Consider the following 23,144-nt stretch of genomic DNA (forward strand, 5'->3'; position numbering starts at 1 on the left):
TGAATGAAAACATCCCAGGATGCATTTCACGCTCAGTCGGCTGCACGCAGGTAGATCTCTTCGACGTCATTTTCCCTTCCCATGTGTTTATTTTGATTCATTGATTCTTAAAAAAATGGACATCCATCTATTTTGAGACATTTATTGCTTCCGTTGAGCTGATTTAAGGCAACACTTCTTTCTACAGGTAGCGTGAGTTTCAGCACTAGTTTTTTACCTTCCAGGCTTGTAAACAAAAATACATGTTTGTTTCACTCGTGTATTAGCTATTATTCGTTTGTTACTACGAATAAAAAAACTGTCAAATTATTATTCATCCATCATCTTTTTTTAAACAAGAACCAGCATTCGACATGACTGCAGAGGTAAGTAACAATAAGTTTATATACCGACAAAGTTTGATTAACAGTACTAGTATTTGTTTTCTGTATCGATCAGCCGTGCCTAATTAAATGGCCTAATATCCGCTGCAAATATACGCGTGCTTGTACTTTATGCAATCAGTCAAATTCTCATTAGATGTGAGTTACAATAGTTTTCCAGATGAATTTTCTTTTTTATTAATATAAAAACATGTTTAGAAACACAAGATGCCTAAGTTATGATTTAGCAATCAAACATGATTGAGGAATGACAAACTTTATGTGTAACCGTGTTGGCACGTTAGGGGTCTAAGCTATGGGGCGGACGTTTTGTGGGGGCCATCGACCCAGTGATGGAGCGCTTCAACGCATCCATGGCGTATGACCAGCGGATGTGGGACGCCGACCTGAGGGGCAGCAAAGCCTACGTGAAGGCTCTACACAAGGCTGGCCTGGTTACTGGAGATGAAATGGCCAGCATACTGCAAGGACTAGAAAAGGTGATCATACAAACGTACTCGCAAAATGTTGCGCTGGTGTCACATTCCTGCGCCTTCGTCAACAACAAGGACGAGAATTCACTTGACATGCCACGCATGCATGCATTCACTCTGGTAAAATGCTTAGTCATTTAAAGCCAACAAGGTGTTTAGGAATGTGGGAGGGAGAGAAAAAACATCACACAAGGAGGCCCAAATTTGAACCTTGAACCTTAGTTCTAAAATATTTTACTGTTGTTTTTACAGATCAGTGAGGAGTGGAGCAAAGGTGTCTTTGTGCTTAAAAACGATGAAGACATCCATACTGCCAATGAACGCAGACTCAAGGTCAGTGGTTTATACAGTGTCTTCATATCCATTTTTTTGCATCATTTTAATGTTACATTTTAGTCTCTCCATCTCAAAGAGCACTGCAAAATGTACATTATTGTACTGCATTGTTAAAGGTTTAGAAATATTTTTCTATTCAAACCCGGCTTTAAAGTTCATCTTGGTCTTCATAATGCTGAATAATAAGGCCCTGCATTTCAGTTTTTTATTTGTTAAAAAAAAGTATCCAATAAGTTTCGTTCCACTTTATGATTGTGTTATTGTTGATTTTTGAGAAAAAATAATAATTACATTTTTTATCCTAGAAGCCTGAAATGTGGCGGAAGGTTGAAAAGTTCAAATACTTTCATAAGCCACTTTATATGAGCCTTGCATCATAAATTGCATCGTACCAATCATTCTTCTTGTCATGCAGGAGTTGATTGGCGTCGCCGCGGGGAAGCTCCACACCGGCAGAAGTAGGAATGACCAGGTGGGGGCACTGTGTGTGAGCCCTCCGTGACATCCCCCTGCCGTCTTTCATGCTTTTTTGCTACCCAGGTGGTGACCGACATGCGCTTGTGGTTGCGGGATGCCATCGCCACTCTGTCGGATGAAGGCCTCCTCCTCATTTCCGCCATGGTGGAGCGCGCTGCAGCGTAAGTCCTGCACATAGCAAGATGGACGCTCACAACCCATGTTGATATTCACCCTTCTTTCCCATAGAGAAATAGATGTCCTGTTTCCCGGTTACACCCACATGCAGCGAGCTCAGCCAATCAGGTGGAGCCATTGGATCCTGAGGTGAGCCCTGTTTGAGGGATTTGGCCTGTTCTTCTCATAGTGCTTTATTTATTTTTTCCTATTTTTTTTCCCCGACTTCCGGATCATAAGTCATGCCGTGGCATTGCGGCGGGACGTGGAATGGCTGCAGGATATCAGGAAGCGGGTCAACGTCTTACCTCTAGGCAGGTATGTGCGGATTAGATTGGCATGCAAAATTGAAGGAGAAAATCATCCAATGTTAACTGGGTTGGTTGCCACAATTTTCAGTGGCGCCCTTGCTGGAACGCCGTTTGCCATTGACAGAGAACTTCTGAAGACAGGTACAAAATGGAAATGCTTACATTAACTCATTGGCCGTCATTGATGGAGTCCACATACAGTTGGTATAAAAATATCTCCAGTTTTGAATTCTATACAATAAAACCCCACAGAGTTGTCATTTGACCAAATCAGCTTGAACAGCATGGACGCCACGGCGCAACGGGACTTTGTCGGTATGTATGTCGACATGGGCCGACTTTTTTTTTTTTAGTTGTGGATCAAATCGTTCTTTTTGTGCACGTCAGCCGAGTTCCTGTTCTGGGCCTCGCTCTGCGCCACACATTTGAGCAAGATGGCGGAAGACCTTCTGATGTATAGCACCAAAGAGTTCTCCTTTGTCACACTCTCTGATGCCTACAGGTCAGCAAACATAGTGTGGCATTGTATTAGATTTGGAGGGCATTTTGCCTCACCATTGGATGTCTGTCATGTCATTTTAGGCCCGTAATGGTGAAACATAAATAAATACATCTTACCTTGTTCAGAACATGTGATTTAGCATATTTTAGCATTTCCCTTAAAATAATCTCTAATTACAGCACAGGCAGCAGCTTGATGCCCCAGAAGAAGAACGCTGACAGCCTAGAGCTGATCCGGAGCAAAGCGGGCCGAATCTTTGGCCGAGTAAGTCTGCGGAGCTCTCACACAAAGTCTCCACCCATTAACGTTAATGTTGTTGCATTTGTGTTAGTGTGCAGGTTTCATGATGACACTAAAGGGCCTTCCCAGCTCATACAACAAAGACCTGCAGGTTCAATTTCAATTAAATTTCAGGCTTTCTACCCAATACATCCATTTAAATGCTGTATCTATGTTGTTTTTTTGGCCCTCAGGAGGACAAGGAGGCCATGTTTGACTGCTATGACACCATCCTTGCTGTTCTTCAGGTCACCACAGGAGTTGTTTCCACGCTAAAGGTCAGCGGACCGGATAGAAGCCGGCTCAGTGGCGTATATTTAACCCATTTGCGCTTTGATTCTTTAGATCAATACTGCCTCCATGGAGGCCGCGCTCAGTCCTGACATGTTAGCCACCGATCTGGCCTACTACCTCGTGAGGAAAGGGGTGAGCAGAACATCGCTAGTTTGCATGCACTGGAGGGACAAGCATCATAAACGTGCATGTTTCTTTTTCAGGTGGCGTTCAGGGACGCCCACGCGCTTTCAGGCAAAGTGGTTTTTGCAGCTGAATCTAAAAATGTCGCCTTGAACCAGCTGACCTTAGAAGACCTCAACAACATCAGGTGATTCAGCACTCAAATACATACCCATACCGACTCCAAACTAAAATGGCGACCACGTTTGTGTGTGGTCAGCCCAATGTTTGGAAGTGACGTGTCGTCCGTGTGGGACTACACGTCCAGCGTGGAGCAGTATGCGGCGCCGGGCGGCACGGCCAAGAGCAGCGTGTCCGCTCAGGTACAACAACTGCGTGCGTGGATAACCCAGCAAAAAGCGTTTGCATAAAAAGAAACAACTTGACACCTCCTATGAATCAAGTTTACTGTTGCCAAATAAAGACTGAATGTCTTTGTGATCTTTGGATGAAAGTCATTTTGTCATTTTGATCAACAAATTACAATAACTACAATGTGTCACATTAATTCCACATTAATTCAAAATTCTATTTAAAATAATTGAACCACGACTGAGTTCCCCTTTTCCCAAAGATATTAAAATAGAACCATCAATTAAAATATTTGAGCTTCTAAGCCACAAACACTTTTGAAACGTGATAGCAATTCTGTGCATGTTTTTTGATAAACCTAATGTATGAAGACGGCGATGGTTGCGAGTAAGGCGGAGAAAGTGGCCGAACGGAGACGCGCAACCGAGTTGGAGCGGTACACCGCTCGTCCGTCCAACGGTTGCGTAGGCCTGAAGATGTCCATCATAGGCTGTCCTGTCCAGAAACGACACTGCTGGACAACGGCGTCAAGCTGCCAAGGAATGTAGGTATCTATTATAACTTGTCCCACGGCCGTTGCATCATACGCCTTCCTACCTGCCGACTGCTGACCGGCAGCCTCTTGTGAAAGACGGTCCACGCCACAGCCTGTTCGCATCCTGGCGTCGTCATGGAGCCCACATAGCGATAGTAACCTCGCAGCTCCTGAGACGGCGGGATGATGTCGCTCAATAGGAAGTTGGATATCAATGCTGTGGAGCCTGGATGTGAAAGGAAAAAAATCGGGTAATCTCAGTGATCCAACCTTCTAAAAATTCATAATATAGTACTTTAGTATAGTACGTGTATACATGTGTATACATGTGTATACATGTGTATACATGTGTATACATGTGTATACATGTGTATACATGTGTACGCATGTGTACGCATGTGTACGCATGTGTACGCATGTGTATACATGTGTATGCATGTGTATACATGTGTATACATGTGTATACATGTGTATACATGTGAATACATGTGTATACATGTGTATACATGTGTATACATGTGTATACATGTGTATACATGTGTATACATGTGTATACATGTGTATACATGTGTATACACGTGTATACATGTGTATACATCAGTGTTCATGAGTGTACATGAGTACATGAGTGTACATGAGTGTACATGTCAATACACGTGCATACACGTGCATACACGTGCATACACGTGCATACACGTGCATACACGAGTATACACGAGTATATTAAATATCACGGTAATTTAGTTTCCCTGATCTAATATGGTAGGATTTCCCGGGCCTCCCTACCGTTGTGCTGCACTTGGCCCAGAGCTGCTATAACGGTGTCCAGATGAGGATGGTCATCAGTGGATTCCTGCAAGTAGAAGAACCAATCACTTTTTTTTCTAATGATGAAGAAGTTCTGGCAGTACCTCAAACAGAAAGGCCAGCAGGGCAATTCCTGCCATGTCATGTTCCGCTTCAGTCAGAGAGCCATATGGCTCCTTGATGTGGACTATGTGAAGCTGTGGAGAGGATAGAAAGGTTGGTTGCTAGTGTTTAACTGTAAGTAGATGTAATTACAACCTCCATGGGGAATCGCTCTCCATCGACGGTGTGCTCCGATCCAGGCGTTCCGCTGGCCCCCCAATGGAAGTGGAACTGCGCGGCCCGGTAGTGACCCGGCAGGGCTCCTCCGCTCAGGCGAACCGACTGAGGCAGGTGGAAGTGAGCTGGACAACGTTTGGGGTCAAAGTGAAAAAAAAAGTTGCTGAATCAAATAACCCAAAATGTACATTGAGGTTTTATATTTAAGTTTATAAGTTGTGTTTTTTGCCTTGATGGCAGTAGACGTCCAATTGATTTGACCAGGGAGTGGTTGTTTGGACCCTCGCCACCAATTCTCAGTTCAAGTGAATTGGACATCTATCGTGGTCAAAAGGTGATTTCTCTCCCATTCACCCGAATGTCCTTTGTTTTCCACAGTAATGTTGATGCGGTCCTCGTGACCTATGAACTCCAGGGGTGGCAGCTGCGTGTTGATGTGAACTTTGCGGCTGACAATGTTGATGGGGGACTGGCGCAGACCCCCGCAGCGAGGGAAATCTGAAGACCATCTGCTCGGGTCTGAATCCAAGAAGAAGGGTGAGTCTCGTTTACCTTTGGGTACTTCAGTTTCAAATTTAACTTCAAACTCAGAAGCTCAGCTTCCTATTTTGAAACTTGCGAGAATACTGTGTACGTCAGGGTCTTACCTCTGCAAGTATTGTCACAGGAGGATTGGCTCTGGTAACACCAGCCACCTACACACACACACACACACACACACATACACTTATTTATTAAGTCTCCTTATCTTCATCACCTAAATTCCTCTTCATCCTCAATCCTTCCAATTTTTTAACACTCTTGCACCCATTATTCTTTGTATAATGGACTGATGACCATTAATCCGTCATTCTCTCTCTCTCTCACACACACACACACACACACACACACACACACACACACACACACACCTGGTCCATTCATCCACACCAGTTCACCTATTGTGCATGCGTGAGAATGCTGTAGGAATCCCCCTCCCACGATGCACCTGTGTTCTCATGAAACATCTAAAGCAGGGATCACCAACTCTGGTCCTCAAGGGCACCTAGCCCACTCTGTTTTCCATTCCCATTGACATAGATAGGACTGTAGTTGATGAGCCCTGATCTGACAATATCGGATTTAAAATGTAATTTCTCAGACTTTTGTACCCATGAACCTTCTTAAACATATTGAGCTACTAGTCCTGGTTAGGATTCCATCCCTGGTGGGTCCTCACACTGTGGAGTTAGCATGTTCTGCCCAGGCTTGTGTGGGTTTTCTCTAGGTGCTCGTTTTTTTTCTCCCACATCCCATAAATATGGATGGTCGGCTGGGTGAACAATCCTAATTGCCCTTAGATAATGGTAATACACTAAACTAGTAGATACGAAAATAAATGTATGGTACTTTAGTCTAGTCTGGCCCCAGACTGTTGTTTTCTTGCTTGAAATAATAACATGTCAATTTTGATGATGGGTTGTAGTCATACCTGCGCATAGTGAAGGGAGAGCAAGGATCAGGCTGAGAAAAAAAAGATGCATGACGGAATCCAATAGATTCACTCCATAAACATGTAAGGTTGAATCGTGAAAGCTTTAATCCGCGGGTTTTCTTCAAAACTAATGTATGTGTAGTAGGTGTGGAGAGCCTCTATTTATGTGTTGATGGGTGTATTCTTGGGAGGGGCGAGGGCTTCAAGAATAGGTTGTTATTGTTCTTGCCTACTGTGTTAAGTAAGTGATTCCTGAATTGACTCATTAAGGCCAATCTTCACTTTAATGGGGTCATGTGTCGGTAGGGAGTGGGAAGATAGGTGATGCCCTCAATTTTTTTTGTTTACAAAATTAAGTCCTGGAAGTGTTTGTGGTATGTTCACATAACTCCCAAATCCAGCAGACTGTGTTCATGTAAATGTACCCATTGGCCATCTGGGTCAATTTTAGACTGCCCGATTTCACTAAAAAAATACTCTATTTTAAATCTAGTTCTAACTTTGAATATAAAAAACAGTACAGTTTGTCACAATGACCCACATGAGATCAATTTAGCATGAATATGGCTTTGCATAGCAAATTGGATTGAACACCCCCCTCCTCCGAAAAAAAAAACCTAGAGCCAGGTGTGAATGCGTGTATTTAATGTTATTCATAAGTAGATTAACATTTTTCATTCAATATCAAAATAAAAACTTTGCACATTGTTACCGTTGGTCAGTTCTGAGTGCAGGCGTTCTTTCAAAGATTGCGAAATTAACAAGGACAAACAATTTGAGGCCTGACGCTGACTTGTGAAATGGAAAGGATTCGCCAGCGAGCCACCTTTAGCTTAAAATTGTCTTTTAAAAATGGCTTAAGAACAATATAGTAACATCATATATTATACTTCAAAACAGAAATGTACCATTGAGTACTTGGCTAAAGAAATGGTTAAAAACAAATCAAAATGACATCAAGGATCAACAGCTAAATATTAACTTTGTAATGTGTGCAAATATTGTTTGAAATGATTGGTCAGGTTAGTGCTGAGGACAGGACGGTCCAAAAAGAGCTGTCAGTCTTTAGCCATGGAAGAAGCACCTCTGCAAAAAAAAAAAATCTTTTATCTTTTATATCCTTGGGGTGGCAATCAATTAGTAAAGCTACTAAATTTTGCATAGATGCCCATTCAAGTGGCCATTATCTCTAAAATCGAGCTCAAGTTTCCAAATGTGCTCTCACCTGTATGAAGAAGGCAAAGAACAGGGCCAGGACGCTGACTAGCAAAAGTTTTCCGAAAAAGCGAAAGTTAAACTTCTTGAGGATGAAGAAGCGCGCCCAGCCTAGCTTCTTCTCTGTGTGAGGAGGGTAGCGCATTTTGTTCACGGCTTCCATTCTAAGCCTCTTGATGAGGCATCCTCGAAGATGACTCAGCTGGTCGAATGTGTGCTTTCCGTGGTAGCAACCCATTCCACTGTTACCTGTGAAACAGGGCAGACATGCCATGACTACTTCTGATGGGATTAATGACAAAGTGCTTTAGCTGAGAGCTTTAAAATCCCACTATCCTGTCTTTATACACAACAATTAAATGATAACTTCTTGTCAGACAATTCAAAAATGTTCAAAAAAGGTGTATGTCTGAATAGAAATGGAGTACATAGACAAGTTCTGATTACTTTTACTATAATGGCATACAAAATTGGAAGCCATGGAATGGCAATGGAGTTAAATATTTTTGGTTTATTGACTTCAAGTTGTAGCTCAGCCAATCTAGCAAAATCAGTAAAGTTCATGTGATAGGATACCTCTAAGAGTCATTGCCGCTTGAATACAAAGTTCTATGGTTTGACTTGTGGCCTTGACTTGTGGCTAGATCATTTGAAGATTAAAGTTCTGTGAGGGTCTGAAGGTTGAATCTTATCAGCATGTGTGTATGAGAGAGTGCAATTACCAACGCCCCCAAAAGGCAGCGAGCTGACAGAGTAGTGCACCAGACAGTCGTTGGCCAAAAGCCCTCCGCTGGATGTCTCGTCCCTCATTTTCTTGATAACCTTCGGCCAAGAAAATAAATCCGTTGGAGAAACAAACACTTTTGACTAACTTTTGACCCGTGCTACCTTTGTGTCGTCGGAGAAAACGTAGAGCGCCAGAGGTTTCTCGCCCTTGTTGATAAAACGGATGGCTTCGTCCAAGCCACCGATAGGCAAGATGGGCAGCAAAGGTCCAAAAATTTCTTCCTGCATCACCTTAGCGTCAGGTTTTACATCCCGCAGGACTGTGGGAGCTGGACCATCACAAGCGATTTTTCTCAGGGCTCTTCTGGATCTACGGACTATGTTTTCTAGGGAGTGGTTGGTTACCTATGAAGCAGTCGTCCCCGTCATTGTCTCCTCCCACGGCGACCGTGCTATCCTCCATTAGGTTCATGATCCTTTTGAAGTGGCGCTGGTTGATGATGCGGCCGTAATCCGGGCATGTCTTGGGGTCGTCCGTGTAGAACTCCTACCAGAAAGTAGGTTTCTTTCAATGGGACTTTGGAGGGTTAGAATAGGAAAAGGCCATACCTCGATGGCTTTGCGGATCTCCTGGATGATGTCCTTCTGCATACCGGGCTCACAAAGGACATAGTCGGGCGCAATGCAGGTCTGGCCACAGTTGGTGAACTTTCCCCAGGCCACTCGTCTGTACACAAATCAAGGTTCTAAGACGGCATGACCCGGCTGGAACTGTCGTTTGCTCGGTACCTGCAGGCGACGGCGAGGTTGCACTTGCTGTCGATGTAACACGGGCTTTTCCCACCGAGCTCCAGAGTGACGGGTGTTAGATGTTTGGCGGCAGCGGCCATGATCAATTTGCCCACGGCACTGTTACCCGTGTAGAATATGTGGTCAAACTTTTGCTGCAGTAATGTCTGCGTCTCGGACACGCCGCCCGTCACCACTGGGTAGAGGTCCTAGGTGGGAAGCAAGCAATAGACAGAGAAACGGGCACTGTCAGATATTACATAGTTAGTTTACAAAAGCATCCATCACAACAAAAAAAAAATGAAAACAGATGTTTTACTTTGTCCAGGTAGAGCGGCAGCAGATCTTCCATCACTTTGGCCGTATGCACGCAAACCTCAGATGGCTTCACCACAGCAGCGTTGCCTAGTGGACGACAAAATGGTGAGTCGTTGAACTTTAGTGGGTTCCTTACAGTGCAAATTGGAAGTTTCCATTTAGTGGCTAGAAGGTGTTAAGTTACCACTCGGCAAATGTCCTTTTACCAAAGCCTGCAGTGTTATGCTAACACATATACTTTGCATGACTAAAGGCTTATGCATGCGCATGCTGCTTAAATAAAGAGGACCCAAAAAGCAAAAATCTTGTGCTTTTTCTTGCAGTCAAGATCTCCAATTCCAGTTTCCTTTTCACCCAAACAAACTCGGAGACCAAATGTCGTTACCAGCGGCGATGGCGCCAATGAGCGGTTGCAGGGTGACGGCCCATGGGTAATTCCAGGCTCCGATGATGAGGACCACTCCCAGGGGCTCAGCTTTGACGTACACCGTGTCCGCCATGGTCATGAGGTTCTTCTCCACCGGCCGCGGTGCCGCCCAATCTTTCACTCTGTGGATGGCCAGGCCAAGCTCCTCCTCCAATCCCAGCGTCTCGAACAACTCGCACACCACCTCGCTCTGAGATGCATAGGCATTGAACCGTGAGTCAGAGACAGAAAAATAATGAAAGCTACTGATCCACCATTGACCAAGCTGGATGTCCAATCATGTGGTTTTCATATTTTTTTTTGCAGATGACCCTGACCCAGCAAAAATGTCCAAATCTGATTGGTTGAGAGACTGAACAACCTTTCAACTGATACGGCCCCACCACATCATTTTGGGCGGCTCGCAAAAGTAAGAACAATTATTTTGTACAAAGGGTAAATATTAACTAAAAACACTAACAATGACTGAATGACCAAGTCGTCGAGCAAGCTAGCTTCAAAGTTGCAATGTCGTTTAGGGGTGTGTCCACCTTATTGAGGTCCTTCTTGATGGCCAGGCAGATTTCTTGCCGACATTCAGTGAGGAAGCGCTGAAGGTTCTTCAGCTGGTGGATGCGATAATCCACACATTTGGAACGGCCCGTCTCGAAAGCCAGTCTGGCCTTCGCCACCGCCGTCTCCTCACGAGACATCCTGTCAAAAGAGCATGATTCAATTGGGGATGCTTCCTAAATTATAGTGGCTTCGGAAGTATATTTTTGGCCCCTCAAACTATTCTTTCCTAATACATGAAGAAGCCAAATACTATACTTAGTCTCAAAATCAAAGGCTAATTTGGCCACCAACCCTATCATAGCCACACTACAAGAAGTCAGAAATTTGCTCATTTTGAATTTAAAAAGAAGGCATGAAATTGCTGATAAATGTGTTTGAACATGTATAAGCCACTGTAATAGTTGTCAACCACTATTATCAGTACTATTACGTTATGATGACTTGACAGAAGAAGTTTTTACTTCTTCCTCCTTCCACATACAGACCAGTCAAAAACAAATCCAAAACATGTATAGTAGCTCTTTTGACAAGCCACCAACTCCAAAATCTTCTGATTGGTCTCCCGACTGTCGCCCCCTAAGCGAATGTCAACAACGTACGACGCACAAAAGGCGTGCACGCGCTCCCTCCAGTTACACGTTACAAAAAGGGCCGAAGCGCGTGCACGCTAGCAGCGGATTTCTTAGAGAACCTTGTTGATGATCACTGAGGCACACTTCCGCCCCGTAAAATAGTCCTCGAGGCGAACACGAATTAAAACCCGGACACATTGCACGTTTGTTTCACTTACCTCGGTTCCGTTCGTGTGCGTGCGCGTCGGTCGTTAACGGATCGACCGGACCACGGACGGACGGAAGGACTAGTCTTGACTAGGGTGGACCGCTGCCTGACTTTGGCTGACAGTCTTACTCCGCTATGCCCTCCTCCTTGTGGGCGTGGTCTCTTGCTCTGTTCGTGCAGTATACTGTTCTTAGATTTCATTTAGTTTTCTTCCTTTATTTGCGGATATATTTATATCCATTAAAATAATATATTTATACAACAATAATAATGCAAAAGCCTTATATCACGTATGTGCTCCAACGTTTCATCTCAACTCAAGCAACCATTAATACAAATTATATTACTATTTATCAATAGGCTCCAGCACCCCCTTACCCTTGTGAGGATAAGCGGGGCTGAAAATAAATCCCACTCATATTGTGTTCAACTTGCCTAGCATGCGTGTTTTGGGGATTTGGGAGAATACTGGAGTACCCAGAGAAATCCCATGCGATCCCGGGAATAACATGCAAACAAACTAGAATTTAAAATGTACATTTGCAATGTGCAATGTGTTAAGATCGAAAAACATGCTATTCTTGTTTGGTTGTGTTGACCATCATAACCAGTCATGTGACACTGCTTGGCACCTGGCGCCGTGGCTTAGTTGGTTAAAGCGCCTGTCTAGTAAACAGGAGATCCTGGGTTCGAATCCCAGCGGTGCCTTTTGAGCAGTTTTGTTTTTACTGTTCTAAAATAACCAATACACACTTAGTACGTATTTATAAAAGAAAATAAATAAGACTATTGTACAACTTGTAAAAGTGAAATCCCTGAGACAGCATGCAATTCCATTAATTCCCTCACAAATACAACAGGAAAAGAAAACCAGTAGAAGAACCATTTGTGGCCATAAATGTCTAAAAATTAAAGTATATACGTAATTTAATAAGATTAATTATGTCTGCCATTCACAGCACTGTAATGGAAATCAATTTTGCCTGCCATGGGCCTGCAGCGAATGATCGCCAAAGGATTGGACGGCTTGCACAGTCAACGGCAGCCTGTTTCATGTGAGAAAGAAAAAACACACTCCAACAAGTGATTGTTTCATTTCTTTTAATTCCAAATTTTTGCAGTATAGATGATGTATGCCCCTCCAACAGGAGGCGCTCACTTTGCCAATCACTCTTTGCAGTCTAGTACCTAAAAAAGATAAACACAAGTATTAGTGTTGCACCCATTCAGTAGTTTGGATGCCGATTTTTGTGTTGTAGTGGCCAATGCCATTCGATTAAAAAAAAAACATTTTGAGAATATTATATTGCTTTTCTTCTAATACTAAATGACTGTCTACTCTCTAATGTAAAGTAAATGCTATAATAGCTTGGTCAGTGGGAGAGTTGGCAGATATTCATGTGAGAAAAATTGTAAAAGTAATTTCTATTTCCACCTTTTTTTCATCTCTTCTCAGCTCTGGTGGTGTCAGGCGCATCCACTTGCTTGCAGCCCAACCAGAACTTGGCAATGGAGCGCGGGTATGGTGGAAAGGCTGCCACAACGCGCTTACTTTGGAGGTCCGCACGGTAGTACTGATCTGCGCACGCACACGGGTAGTAACGTAAACATGGGGACAAGTTCAAGTTCAACAAACACACATTCTATCTCACCTCCTTTGAAGAAGTAAACGTATTGCACTGGCGCGACAACTGGCACGGGCGCCGCCACGGCGACCTCCGGCGACGCTTCGTCGTCGTGGAACAAGTCGATCCAAGCGTCGAACCGCGCATCCCGACTTTGCCTGTGGCGATTCTTCCTGGCGGGCCTCCTCCGTCGGGAGCTGGGCTTCCTGGGGGATGGCGGACGCACTGCGCTCACAGAGACGCGCCCCACCATGGCCGCGTTCACCGGGGGGGTCACGCCAGGCCAGTTCTTGGCGATGAAGTGCGGCCCCGGAGACGAGGTTTGACCCGCTGCGCCGAAGAGCTCGGCGAAGAGGTCCTCCAACGTTTGGTCGTAGAAGAGGTTAGTGTAGCGAGAGAACAAAAGCGAAGGCGACGATCGACTCATTTGGACGCACTCTTGATGAGAAGGCTGAAGGACAAATTCGTACACGTGGTAGACGTCACCTAGGAGAAAAAAGTGCAGTTTTATATGTAGAAAATACATTCCAAAGTCAAATATGGACCATTGTTACCATTAGATTCTACTCAAAACAAAGCAATAGCATCTTTTCTTTCAGCATTTCTGGTTGTGACATCACAACCAGAATGGATGCACATGTCTAGATTGGAAGTTTTGCTAGTTGCTTGCTGTAGTATTTGATAGCATATTTAATTCATGAGCTAGCTTAGCTAGCAGTCTGTTGGCATCCATGCTCACCCTTGAAGAAGTAGGCCTTCTCTTTTTGCAGGTAGTTGGCAGCCGGCACGGCGAAAGCGGCGTCCAGTTCGTTCGGAATGCCGTCGAAGCCCTCCGTAATGTCCCGAGGATATCCCTCGTCCAAGACGTCCCCGTCAAAGCGCCAGTACTTTCTTCCCTGAGTATACCAGCAGTTCAAATGCTTTTCTTGTAAGTGAATTGATGACTTTTATGACCTTCACCTTAAAGATGTACGACTTTCCCTGACAGTTAATGCGGGTGAAGGCGGCGTCCACAGGGCCAGGCATGCCCCACACGTCCTGGATTCGTTTGGGGTAACCGGGAAGCACCGATGTGTCGTCCAACTCAAAGAAATATTCGCCTGCGTGGAGACCGGCAAAAAAAAGCTCTTACTGCGAAAAAGCGTCCTTGGTAAGTTCTTTCATTTCTTCCAAAATAATGATTGGACATATCCATTCTTAAAAAATATTTATGGTGATGAACTTGTTAAAAATGAAATCAGTATAGTATTTTAGGTCAGAATTCTTTTAAACTCTGAACTTTTAAGGGCCTTCGTAAAATCGATACTACACAGTAATTCTCCCTTTCACAGCAGATTTGCAACATTGACCACTAGATTGTTTGACATTGTAAATTTGGCTAATGTGGAAGAATGAAAACCCCCAAAAAGGTGATATACCTCTGAAGGCATACACTGATCCGTTCTTCAGTTGTAAGAATGCGTCAAATGGCCGCCCACTGCAATTGGCCGCGTCTCGGTCCGCGGGGGGTGCCATGGGCACAAACGCCGTCTGGGTTGGAGGCTCCGTGGTGATGCTTAGAACTGTAGTCGCTTCTGTAGTCGGAGCCAACACGCCCAACAGAGACGCTGTCGTGGTTGGCAGATGTTCTTCTTCTTCCTCGAAAGTGTCACCGCGGACTGATGAGGGAATATGTCAGCCATTTTGAGCATTTTCACAAGTTTTCCCAAGAAACCATTATAACATTTGCAGTTTTTAGTGGAGACCCATTGTATAGTGAAAACCAGATTTTGTTCAAACCTGCTTACAACACCTACATGCTGCATACTAGTGCATGGGAGTGGAAGTGCAGGAACCAATAGTGGTATTGTGATATTGCGATATATCGCAGAATCGATTTTTTAAAAACACCTTTAATATAGTATACTGTTCCTTCTAAAAAAGGAGCCATACTGCCATCTTCTGGCATCTATGTGGAATTGAAGCAGAATCAGTCTTGCTCAAAATGCAATTGACGAAAAGTATGCATTTGTAGGAACCAGTTAGAGGTCACTGACCTTTCTTGGGGCATTGTTTGTCAAAATCATGACAGCAACTTCCATAGTAAACACACATGGAATCACACTGACATTTCCTCAGTGCGTCGAAGGAATTACAGCGACCGGAGCATGTTTCTGCACAAAAAGAAAAGATCCATGTCATTGACACTGTAATGTCATTGACGTGTCTGTTGACGTACCGTCTGCCGCTGAAATGGAGTCCATGGTCGTCATCATCAGCATGGCGATGATGGAGATGTGCAGCGTCTCCATAACCGCTATTGTTATGTTAAATTCCAAAAGTGAAACAATTAGTTTCGAGCGACCAGTCCAAAGGCAGGTCTTGCTGTCTCGTTGGTTCAGTGGATTAGGACGACGAGCGTGACCTCGAAAATAGCAAAGGTCATGTTTGCTTTTTCGGGGGTGCCATCTGTAACACAAACATACAGAAGGTCATAGTCTGCGCTTACATTCAGTTTCAAGCAATAGCATGTGTGAATGAACATATTAGGGCCAAATCATTGCTGCTAATACCTCCTAGTTCAAAAGCAAAGGACGGTTATCACCGTCAATGGTTTCAATAAGTTGGACGTGTCTACCAAGGAGTCATTCACTTGACTGACAGATGCATTTAGCCGTGAATAAAGTGTATTTGCATTGATATTACAGGCCTGGCAAAATTAAATGGGGTAGATTCATTTACAGGTACGATTAACGCCACTAGGTGGCAACAAAACTCTTGTGTACAGTCTATAGAATAGATAACAATAGTACTAGTATATGTATACAAATCAAAGGGCACAAGCATATTACTAAGTGTTATTGGGAGCTTGAACAACAGTATTAAGTTTTTCTTTTCCTTTGAATTTATTTTTATATTTTTCGAACCTTCCTGTGTGGAGTTTGGGTGTACCAGGGTCGCGTGGGTTTTCTCTGGGTATTTCCCTTACACATCCCCAAAATCTGCATGGAAAGCTGATTGAACACTCTAAATTGTCCTTTGTCTCCTTGTGCTCTGCAATTGGCTGGCCACCAATTCCTGGGGTCGCCCGCCTGGTCCCCATAGTTGGCTGGGATAAGCTCCAGCACCCCCATGCCCTTTGTGAGGATAAACAGTATGGAAAATGAATGAATATATATCCTCACAGAGGTATTTTAGTATCTAACTAAAATAGTTGTTTGCTCTATGAAGAGTTAAAAGAATAAATGAATCGGTTATTAAGTAAGCTACTATTTATTTCAGTATTTAGTTGATGCAAAAGAAAATACAAGGAGAAAAACCCACAGGAAATGCCTGAACAGATGGAAATCCAAAATGTGTACGAGTGACTACTGTACACAGGAAATGCGCCGCAGCTGCGGGAGACCTCTCGTGTTTATCCTAATTCTGTTGATGGCAGTATAGACGTCCACTCCGTTTGAACTGGGAGAGGCTGGACGAGAATACAGTAATCCCTCAAATATTGCAGATCACATTGACCAGACATGGCCTCAAGATGTATTGAAAGTGCAATTGTTTGATTGGCAAAGCATCACGGGAATTGCAAATTTGGCGTTCACTATGCGAGTGCTGATATAGGGAAGTGAAAGTGGCCTGAATTCAATTCAACTGTGGGCTCTTTTTATAAAACGCGGCTGGTGTTTGTGCACGGCTACTTTTAGATGCACAACGGTCCACTATCCCTCCAAAAACAACACTCGGCCAAAAACGAACTTTCACTATTGTTCCGCGTAACATAAACACACTCCAACACAAGCGCAGGTGCATGTGTGTACCCACACAAAAACAAACACATGAAAACACAACCACTGCCAGCCTTCCCAGTCCAACGGCTGGGAGGTCTATTGTCAGTTATTTTTTGAATCCAAGCCATTTTCTTTTTGTGTCTAGGTATCATACGATCGTTCTTTCGCAGGTGGGTCGGGCCTATTGGGGGTATTTTATGAGACTTTGTTCAACTGGTGCTTTTTTATAGTGTGTGTTTTGATGTGAGGTGTGTTAGATAAATCCTACTTTTTGCTGATGCTGCATTACATGCATGCATTTTTATCGAGATGAGTATCTCACACACACAGGCACTCATTCACTAAAAACACACAAACACACACACTAGTCTAATTATCCCACCAACGTGCTTTTTTTCTATTTTCAGGCTGATGTCGCGTGAGGTGTCTTCTTCTTGCTCGGAGCATCTGTTGTCGTGCCGACACCCCCCTTTTATACGGAACTTAACCCCCACGCTGCAGATATACACACACACATACACAGCCTTGACGTTTGATTTCCCTCTCGTTAAATCAGATCTAAATGAAAAGAGACATTTGGGAAAGTTTGCTCTTTTCTTCATCCTCATTGTTATTCCAAACCGGGACGTACATGTGCAATTTCCACCTCGTTTATTGTAGGAATGATCATGTTTCTGTGCCATTGACGGACGGTGATGGACATCCAAGGCAGCCAAGGAGTTTTTAGAAAATATACCGTAAGTATATGCGTGACTCACAAAGTGAGATCATAGTGTGTTTGCAATGAGTTCACCGACACCAATTGGATCTTAACTGTCTCACACACACACATTTGGCTGGTATGTGTCAATCATGTAGTGATGTCATTTGGGTGGAGGTGAGTGGGTGCAGTTTTTCCGTGTCTTTTTAGTCATGTAAAAGAACAAAAACGACCAGACCGTTTCAGTCTTTGTGTTTATTTGACCTTTTACTCAAGCAAGCTTTGGAACGTTGTGAGAAGAAAAGCAGTTTGAGAAAGATTGGTCATGTGTGATAGGTCTTATGCCATGTAAAGCTTTTTTATTTTGAGTGTCAAGGGGGATTTGGGCTTATTTGTGAATGGTCCCTGGGCCTGTGTCTCCGAGTACTCCGTTTTCCTGCCACATCCCCAAAAGATGCATTGTAGGCTGATTGGACACTCTAAAATTGCCCCTAGGTAAGGGTATGTGTGTGCATAAGTCCAAAGTCAGCAGGGATAGGCTCCAGCACCCCCCGCGAGTGGTAAAGTGGTTCAGAAAACGAAGGAAAAATATCTTTGAATAAAACATCTTCATAATGTCATTAGAATATGCACTGACTTAAATTTTACCTTAGTATTTACTGCTCCCTCACTAACTAATGCACGTTATGATGAAAACAATGTATCTTTTTTAAAGTATGAAAGCCCAATCAACACGTATTTACAGGCACGCATCCGCCCCACTCACTGACTAATGCATGTTATTATGAAAACAATGTATTTTTCCAAGTATTAAAGTCCCCCCCCAAAAAAACGACCCCAACCCCATACACACACTGACTAATGCATGTTACTATGACAACAATTTCTACTTTGTGTGTGTCTATGTTTAGTAGGCGTGGCGGAAGTCAGGGTTCAAATAGCCGACGTCAAACCCCAAAATGGCGGATGACACTGCACGAGCGTGCACTGCGGAGACCTGACGATTTGCCGAAGAAAGGTCGACAAACTTCTCAAAGGACGTTGCAGCACGTTCAGTATGTTGTCGTTTGGGGATTTCGAAGCCCCAGTTCTCATCTTAAGAGTGATTTTTGACGGTAGCATGATCCGCTAGCGCGATCTAGCCATGACTGCAAATTGTTTGCAAACAAATTGGCTACATTGCGTTACCGATCGCTCTTTGTTTCAAAAGTAATCATTGCATTGTTTGTTTCAGCCCCTCAACGAGCGCAGACTGCTGGGAAACATCAAGAATGTGACCAAAACGACCAGAAAGGAGCAGCTTGTCGACGCCATAACCAAGTGAGTCATTTTGAAATGGTTCCGTTTTCTCCATCTATCTAATATTTCACCGTCAGCTTTCAGTATTCCAAGGATTTGCGCAATTGGATCGTTTTTCAAATATCGCATGAAAACACTAATTAACTTTGTTTTTTTAGTAACAAAAACCTGTGGATTAGTCACCCACACAAATGCCATTAGTGGATGCGTAACGAATAAACAGTTATTTCTCGATTATCGCGGTTAATGTAAACCTTGTGACAAAGGGAAAAAACACAAATTAGGGCCATCCCTATTGTAGTTAATTTAAAAAATACTTTAATTGCAAGTAAAGGAGTAGCATCCGCTTGTGAGTTTCAATGTGGCTTTTCACATTTTTCTGAACTTAAAAAAAAAATAATCTCCCATGTAGTGGATCCGCAAAAATTGAAGCAGTGATATTTGATAGATTAAATAAATTATGTACTTTTACCCCCTTAAAGACCCCAGGGCTTTGACCTTTTAGTTTTAAATGTGAGGCATTTATTAGTGCAGGGGTCATTTTTGACTTTTAAACATGGTAAAATGACTTTTTTTCTTGGCGTAAGAAGAAAAAATTGAAGCTTTTTGGAATATTTATTTTTTAAGCACAAATAGATTTGAAATGATTAACTGAAAAACTCGAGGCAGAAGTAGGATCTAAGTGTTTTATAAGTGTTTAAAATAGAAAAAACCCTAACCCCTTAACTTTCTGTTTTAAATGTGGTTTTGACAAAATATATAAGTGAGGCATTTACTCAACCATAGTGCAGGGGTCATTTTGGACTTGTTTAAAAATATATGGTAAAATAACCTCTTTTCTTGGTGTAAGAGCAAAACGGAAGGTTTTTGGGATTTATTTTTTAAGAACGAATAGATAGGAAATTGACGGAAAAGCTCGGCCCCAAGTGTTTTATGTTTTCAAAATAAAAGACCCTAACCCCTTTTAGTTTAAAATGTAGTTTTGACAAAATGTAAGAGGCATTTATTCAACCATAGTTCAGGGGTAATTTTTGACTCATTTAAACATGGTAAAATATTTTTTGTTCAAAATAAAATATTTCCCATGTCAGGTAAAACCCTACTTGTGAATGTTTATTTTTTTATGCCAGACATTTTTCAAAATAAAAGATCTCCCTGATTCAGATAATACCATACTTGTGAATGTTTAACTTAACCCATTTTTTGTTTTGTTTTGCAGAATCTACCAAGGAGGACCAGGTTTCCTGCTAATATACAGATAGCCTCAGGTGCCTCCAATCCATGAAGTTTTTCAAAATAAAAGGTGAGCCTTTCTCAATGGTTTTTTATTTAACTCTGTGTACTCAACCCCTTTTTTTGTTTATCAGAATTCCACCAGGGGGGACCTGGTTTCTGCCTATGAACAGATAGCCTCAGACAGCCCCAGTTTATGAAGTTTTTCAAAATAAAAGGTGAGCCCTTCTCATTGTTTTTTTTAACTAACTGTGTACTACCCCCCCTTTTCAGTTTTCGAATCTTCTCCACCAGGGGGTGGAGAAGATTCGATTTTTTACGATGCTGGACCAACAACGGGAACCAATCTACAAACTTTTTCAAAATAAAAGCTGGAGCTTTTATTTCCTGGATTTCCTGCTGGTGACAGGAAGAACAACTTCATCTTTTCAAAATAAAAGGTGAGCCCTTCTCATTGTTTTTTGAACTAACTGTGTACTAACCCCCCTTTTCAGTTTTCGAATCTTCTCCACCAGGGGGTGGAGAAGATTCGATTTTTTACGATGCTGGACCAACAACGGGAACCAATCTACAAACTTTTTCAAAATAAAAGCTGGAGCTTTTATTTCCTGGATTTCCTGCTGGTGACTGGAGGAATTACTTCATTTTACTAGAGTTTTTCAAAATAAAAGCTTTTAAATGAATGCATGTGTTTGTCTTATCTAACAAAAATTGCAAGTAACAATTAAAGGTAAAGCATTTTATTAATAGGTACACATTTTACACTTTGGCAATAAAATAGAAAAAAATAACTTAGAAAAATGAACTGGGAAAACAAGTTAGAAAAAACACTTAGAAAATAAATTTGAAAAATAATGGTGGCGAATAAACACTTAGAAAAAAAACTGGGGAAACATAAAATAAAAAGTGTGGGATAAACACTTAGAAAAAAAACTGGAGAAACAAAATAAAAAGTGTGGGATAAACACTTAGAAAAAAAAATAGGGAAACAAATAAAACACTTGATAAAATTAGAAAAAAGGACTGGGGTATTAAACACTTAGAAAAAAAATTAGATGGAATAAATGCTTGGAAAATAAAAGAATGAACCTGTGGAAAAAAAGAACTGGGGGATTAAACTTAAAAAATTTGTCCAGGATTAAGCACCTAGGAAATAAAATCAGAAAGAAATGGGGAATAAATGTAGAAAAAAAAAATTGGCCATGGTAAACATTAAGGAAATATAATCAGAAAGTAGGAATAAAAATTTAGGTAAAATAATCAGAAAGGACTGAGGAAATAACCTTTAGAAAATAAAATCCCATTAGATAAAACTAAAAATTGAGTGAAAAAAATAGTTTTTTCAAGTCTACAGGTAGAGAAAAAAACTCCACATCAATCAATACTTCAATATGATGACTAAGTGATCAAGATTTAAAATGTTTTCTTGTTAATAAATAATTTGAACTTCCCATGTTACGTGCATTCTTTTAAGTAAATTAAGTAGTTGACGTGTTAAATTCAAGCCTTTTATTTTTTCCACAAAAATTGCAGTTATGCAGTTGAAACCTCTGCTCGGCGAGGGGATGGATGTTGGTGTCAGAGGAAAACGTGTCAGCCTCGGGTGGACGCTGAAAACATAAAATGAGCAGCTTTAGTAAACATGACAAGAAAATAATAAATAACATGAAACAGGTCCTACCTCATCCACAACTTAAGCTTCGACTTCTTTGGTCTTCATCAATTTGAACAGCTTTCACCTCCTCCAGTGTCTCCTTGGCTTGAAACATCTACAAAACACCAGTGTGGTTATAAAATTGCTTATTGAAGCATTTTGATGCACAAATGACCCACATTTCATCCTGGTTTTTCAGTCTATTATTTCAAATCCATTCAAATATTAAATACATATCCCAAAAAGTCATCTTTGCTTCGGTTTTTCTAAAACACTGATTAAATTATTTCTATCATATGCTTAAACTTGAGTCAAAAATGAGCCCTGCACTCTGGTCAATGACGGTTTTGTCAAAAACATTTAAAACTAAAAATGAAACAATCCAAGTCCAGAGGTCTTGCTATAAGAAAGCGAAGGGCAAATGTATATTCTATATTCTATAAACGTACTTTTTATTTCTTACATCTCCACTGATGGCATTTGTGTTAGTGAGTTATCTATACAAGTTCATGCTATTAAAAATCAACACGAAGCCAGATAGTTTTAAATTAAAAATTAGAATGTATCAGAATGGGAAAAACAAGCTAATTGAGCAATGCCTTGAATACTTAACGCTGACTATTACACGGATAGAGAAAATAGAAACTATTTGAAAAACGACTGACTTTGCTAACTAACAGCTCGCAATCGCGTCAACAAGCTGCTCCTTTATGGCTGTTTTGGCCACCTTCTCGATTTTTCCTTGCAGCGGGTGCTCTTAAAGGACTTCAAAAGCACAATGGAATGATATCTTTATAGACACAACGAGTTATAGGTAGCGCAATGTAGCCAAATTGTTTGCAAACATTTTGCGGTGTCCATCCACGTGGAGCTACATCACGCTACGAAGCACGTCATCGTCAAAAAGTAATCTAAAGATGAGATCTGCGTATTCGAAATCCCCAAATGACAACGTACCGAATGCGATGGATTGTCCTGGAAGATGTTTAGCAGGCGTTTCTTCAGTAAATCGTCGCTTCTGACCTGCTCTGCAGACGCTGCCGAAGTGGCTTCTGGTTCATTAGCCATTTTGAAGGTAAATGGCCGCCGTTTGAACTCTGACCTGGGTGACGCCCATTAAACATAGACACACACATAGTAGAATGTTGTCATAATAATGTGTAGTATTGGACGAATACACGTTATTATGAAAACAATGCAGTATTTTCAGTGCATTTTATGTGTACCCTCTCAGTATTGCTACAATTTAATCAAGGCAACCCTTAATAATTATTTTATG

The 23,144-nt window shown here is 42.1% G+C and overlaps 4 protein-coding genes, 3 long non-coding RNA genes and 1 other non-coding gene across 12 annotated transcripts; 4 read left to right on the plus strand and 4 right to left on the minus strand.

The window, feature by feature from the left end:
* Nucleotides 1-14: 14 nt before the first annotated feature.
* On the plus strand, nt 15-3,814 carry asl (argininosuccinate lyase). The gene is made up of 16 exons (XM_077740922.1): nt 15-365; nt 668-862; nt 1,109-1,189; nt 1,608-1,664; nt 1,733-1,830; nt 1,898-1,975; nt 2,066-2,143; nt 2,225-2,277; nt 2,389-2,451; nt 2,524-2,638; nt 2,818-2,902; nt 2,970-3,029; nt 3,112-3,195; nt 3,263-3,343; nt 3,415-3,521; nt 3,594-3,814. Exons 1-16 carry the CDS (start codon nt 354-356, stop codon nt 3,742-3,744), a joined length of 1,398 nt encoding a protein of 465 aa, XP_077597048.1. The 5' UTR covers nt 15-353; the 3' UTR covers nt 3,745-3,814.
* Nucleotides 3,815-4,043: 229 nt separating this feature from the next.
* On the minus strand, nt 4,044-6,829 carry ca4c (carbonic anhydrase IV c). The gene is made up of 7 exons (XM_077741101.1): nt 6,778-6,829; nt 5,661-5,825; nt 5,286-5,431; nt 5,132-5,224; nt 5,007-5,073; nt 4,283-4,446; nt 4,044-4,217 (listed from the first exon to the last, which is right to left on the minus strand). Exons 1-7 carry the CDS (start codon nt 6,827-6,829, stop codon nt 4,044-4,046), a joined length of 861 nt encoding a protein of 286 aa, XP_077597227.1.
* A 581-nt stretch (nt 6,830-7,410) lies between these two features.
* On the minus strand, nt 7,411-11,728 carry LOC144213005 (aldehyde dehydrogenase family 3 member A2-like). Its single transcript, XM_077741241.1, has 11 exons — nt 11,601-11,728; nt 10,786-10,948; nt 10,214-10,445; nt 9,830-9,915; nt 9,511-9,719; nt 9,331-9,448; nt 9,127-9,268; nt 8,884-9,050; nt 8,718-8,817; nt 8,006-8,244; nt 7,411-7,866 (listed from the first exon to the last, which is right to left on the minus strand). The coding sequence occupies exons 2-11, from the start codon at nt 10,945-10,947 to the stop codon at nt 7,846-7,848; spliced, it is 1,476 nt and encodes a 491-aa protein (XP_077597367.1). The 5' UTR covers nt 10,948; nt 11,601-11,728; the 3' UTR covers nt 7,411-7,845.
* LOC144213007 (uncharacterized) lies at nt 9,838-10,665 on the plus strand. Its single transcript, XR_013329862.1, has 3 exons — nt 9,838-9,933; nt 10,152-10,468; nt 10,562-10,665. It is a non-coding gene; the product is annotated as an uncharacterized LOC144213007 (long non-coding RNA).
* A 496-nt stretch (nt 11,729-12,224) lies between the features above and the next one.
* Nucleotides 12,225-12,298, plus strand: trnat-agu (transfer RNA threonine (anticodon AGU)). The gene has a single exon. It is a non-coding gene; the product is annotated as a tRNA-Thr (tRNA).
* Nucleotides 12,299-12,677: 379 nt separating this feature from the next.
* On the minus strand, nt 12,678-15,608 carry vtnb (vitronectin b). The gene is made up of 8 exons (XM_077741356.1): nt 15,434-15,608; nt 15,252-15,368; nt 14,634-14,873; nt 14,176-14,315; nt 13,955-14,111; nt 13,243-13,701; nt 13,026-13,169; nt 12,678-12,778 (listed from the first exon to the last, which is right to left on the minus strand). Exons 1-7 carry the CDS (start codon nt 15,504-15,506, stop codon nt 13,033-13,035), a joined length of 1,323 nt encoding a protein of 440 aa, XP_077597482.1. The 5' UTR covers nt 15,507-15,608; the 3' UTR covers nt 12,678-12,778; nt 13,026-13,032.
* On the plus strand, nt 14,181-20,894 carry LOC144213100 (uncharacterized). 5 transcript variants are annotated; one of them, XR_013329883.1, is made up of 8 exons: nt 14,186-14,365; nt 17,387-17,716; nt 18,591-18,734; nt 18,914-18,999; nt 20,198-20,281; nt 20,346-20,429; nt 20,485-20,651; nt 20,706-20,894. It is a non-coding gene; the product is annotated as an uncharacterized LOC144213100 (long non-coding RNA). The 5 variants fall into 5 exon arrangements; XR_013329884.1 differs by having other exon boundaries at nt 20,506-20,651; XR_013329885.1 differs by having other exon boundaries at nt 14,181-14,365; nt 20,346-20,651; nt 20,727-20,894.
* Nucleotides 20,895-20,935: 41 nt separating this feature from the next.
* LOC144212830 (uncharacterized) lies at nt 20,936-22,963 on the minus strand. Its single transcript, XR_013329827.1, has 3 exons — nt 22,823-22,963; nt 21,893-21,980; nt 20,936-21,821 (listed from the first exon to the last, which is right to left on the minus strand). It is a non-coding gene; the product is annotated as an uncharacterized LOC144212830 (long non-coding RNA).
* Nucleotides 22,964-23,144: the final 181 nt, after the last annotated feature.

The sequence above is a fragment of the Stigmatopora nigra genome, chromosome 19 (assembly GCF_051989575.1).
Source record: "Stigmatopora nigra isolate UIUO_SnigA chromosome 19, RoL_Snig_1.1, whole genome shotgun sequence".
Taxonomy (NCBI): domain Eukaryota; kingdom Metazoa; phylum Chordata; class Actinopteri; order Syngnathiformes; family Syngnathidae; genus Stigmatopora; species Stigmatopora nigra.

What these genes read in the sequence shown, in the direction of transcription:
- ca4c (XM_077741101.1), bottom strand. Translation starts at nt 6,829, where the DNA reads ATGCATCTTTTTTTTCTCAGCCTGATCCTTGCTCTCCCTTCACTATGC. An exon ending in GGGCCAAGTGCAGCACAACG is followed by an intron (nt 4,447 to 5,006) that starts GTAGGGAGGCCC and finishes TTTCACATCCAG; the next exon opens with GCTCCACAGCATTGATATCC. An exon ending in TGCCGGTCAGCAGTCGGCAG is followed by an intron (nt 4,218 to 4,282) that starts GTAGGAAGGCGT and finishes ATTCCTTGGCAG; the next exon opens with CTTGACGCCGTTGTCCAGCA.
- LOC144213005 (XM_077741241.1), bottom strand. Translation starts at nt 10,947, where the DNA reads ATGTCTCGTGAGGAGACGGCGGTGGCGAAGGCCAGACTGGCTTTCGAG. An exon ending in TTTTCTCCGACGACACAAAG is followed by an intron (nt 8,818 to 8,883) that starts GTAGCACGGGTC and finishes TCTTGGCCGAAG; the next exon opens with GTTATCAAGAAAATGAGGGA. An exon ending in TCTTTGCCTTCTTCATACAG is followed by an intron (nt 7,867 to 8,005) that starts GTGAGAGCACAT and finishes TTTTTTTTGCAG; the next exon opens with AGGTGCTTCTTCCATGGCTA.
- asl (XM_077740922.1), top strand. An exon ending in CAGAGAACTTCTGAAGACAG is followed by an intron (nt 2,278 to 2,388) that starts GTACAAAATGGA and finishes AAAACCCCACAG; the next exon opens with AGTTGTCATTTGACCAAATC. An exon ending in CGGGCCGAATCTTTGGCCGA is followed by an intron (nt 2,903 to 2,969) that starts GTAAGTCTGCGG and finishes CATTTGTGTTAG; the next exon opens with TGTGCAGGTTTCATGATGAC.
- vtnb (XM_077741356.1), bottom strand. Translation starts at nt 15,506, where the DNA reads ATGGAGACGCTGCACATCTCCATCATCGCCATGCTGATGATGACGACC. An exon ending in CTCCATTTCAGCGGCAGACG is followed by an intron (nt 15,369 to 15,433) that starts GTACGTCAACAG and finishes CTTTTTGTGCAG; the next exon opens with AAACATGCTCCGGTCGCTGT. An exon ending in ATCAGTGTATGCCTTCAGAG is followed by an intron (nt 14,316 to 14,633) that starts GTATATCACCTT and finishes GTCTCCACGCAG; the next exon opens with GCGAATATTTCTTTGAGTTG.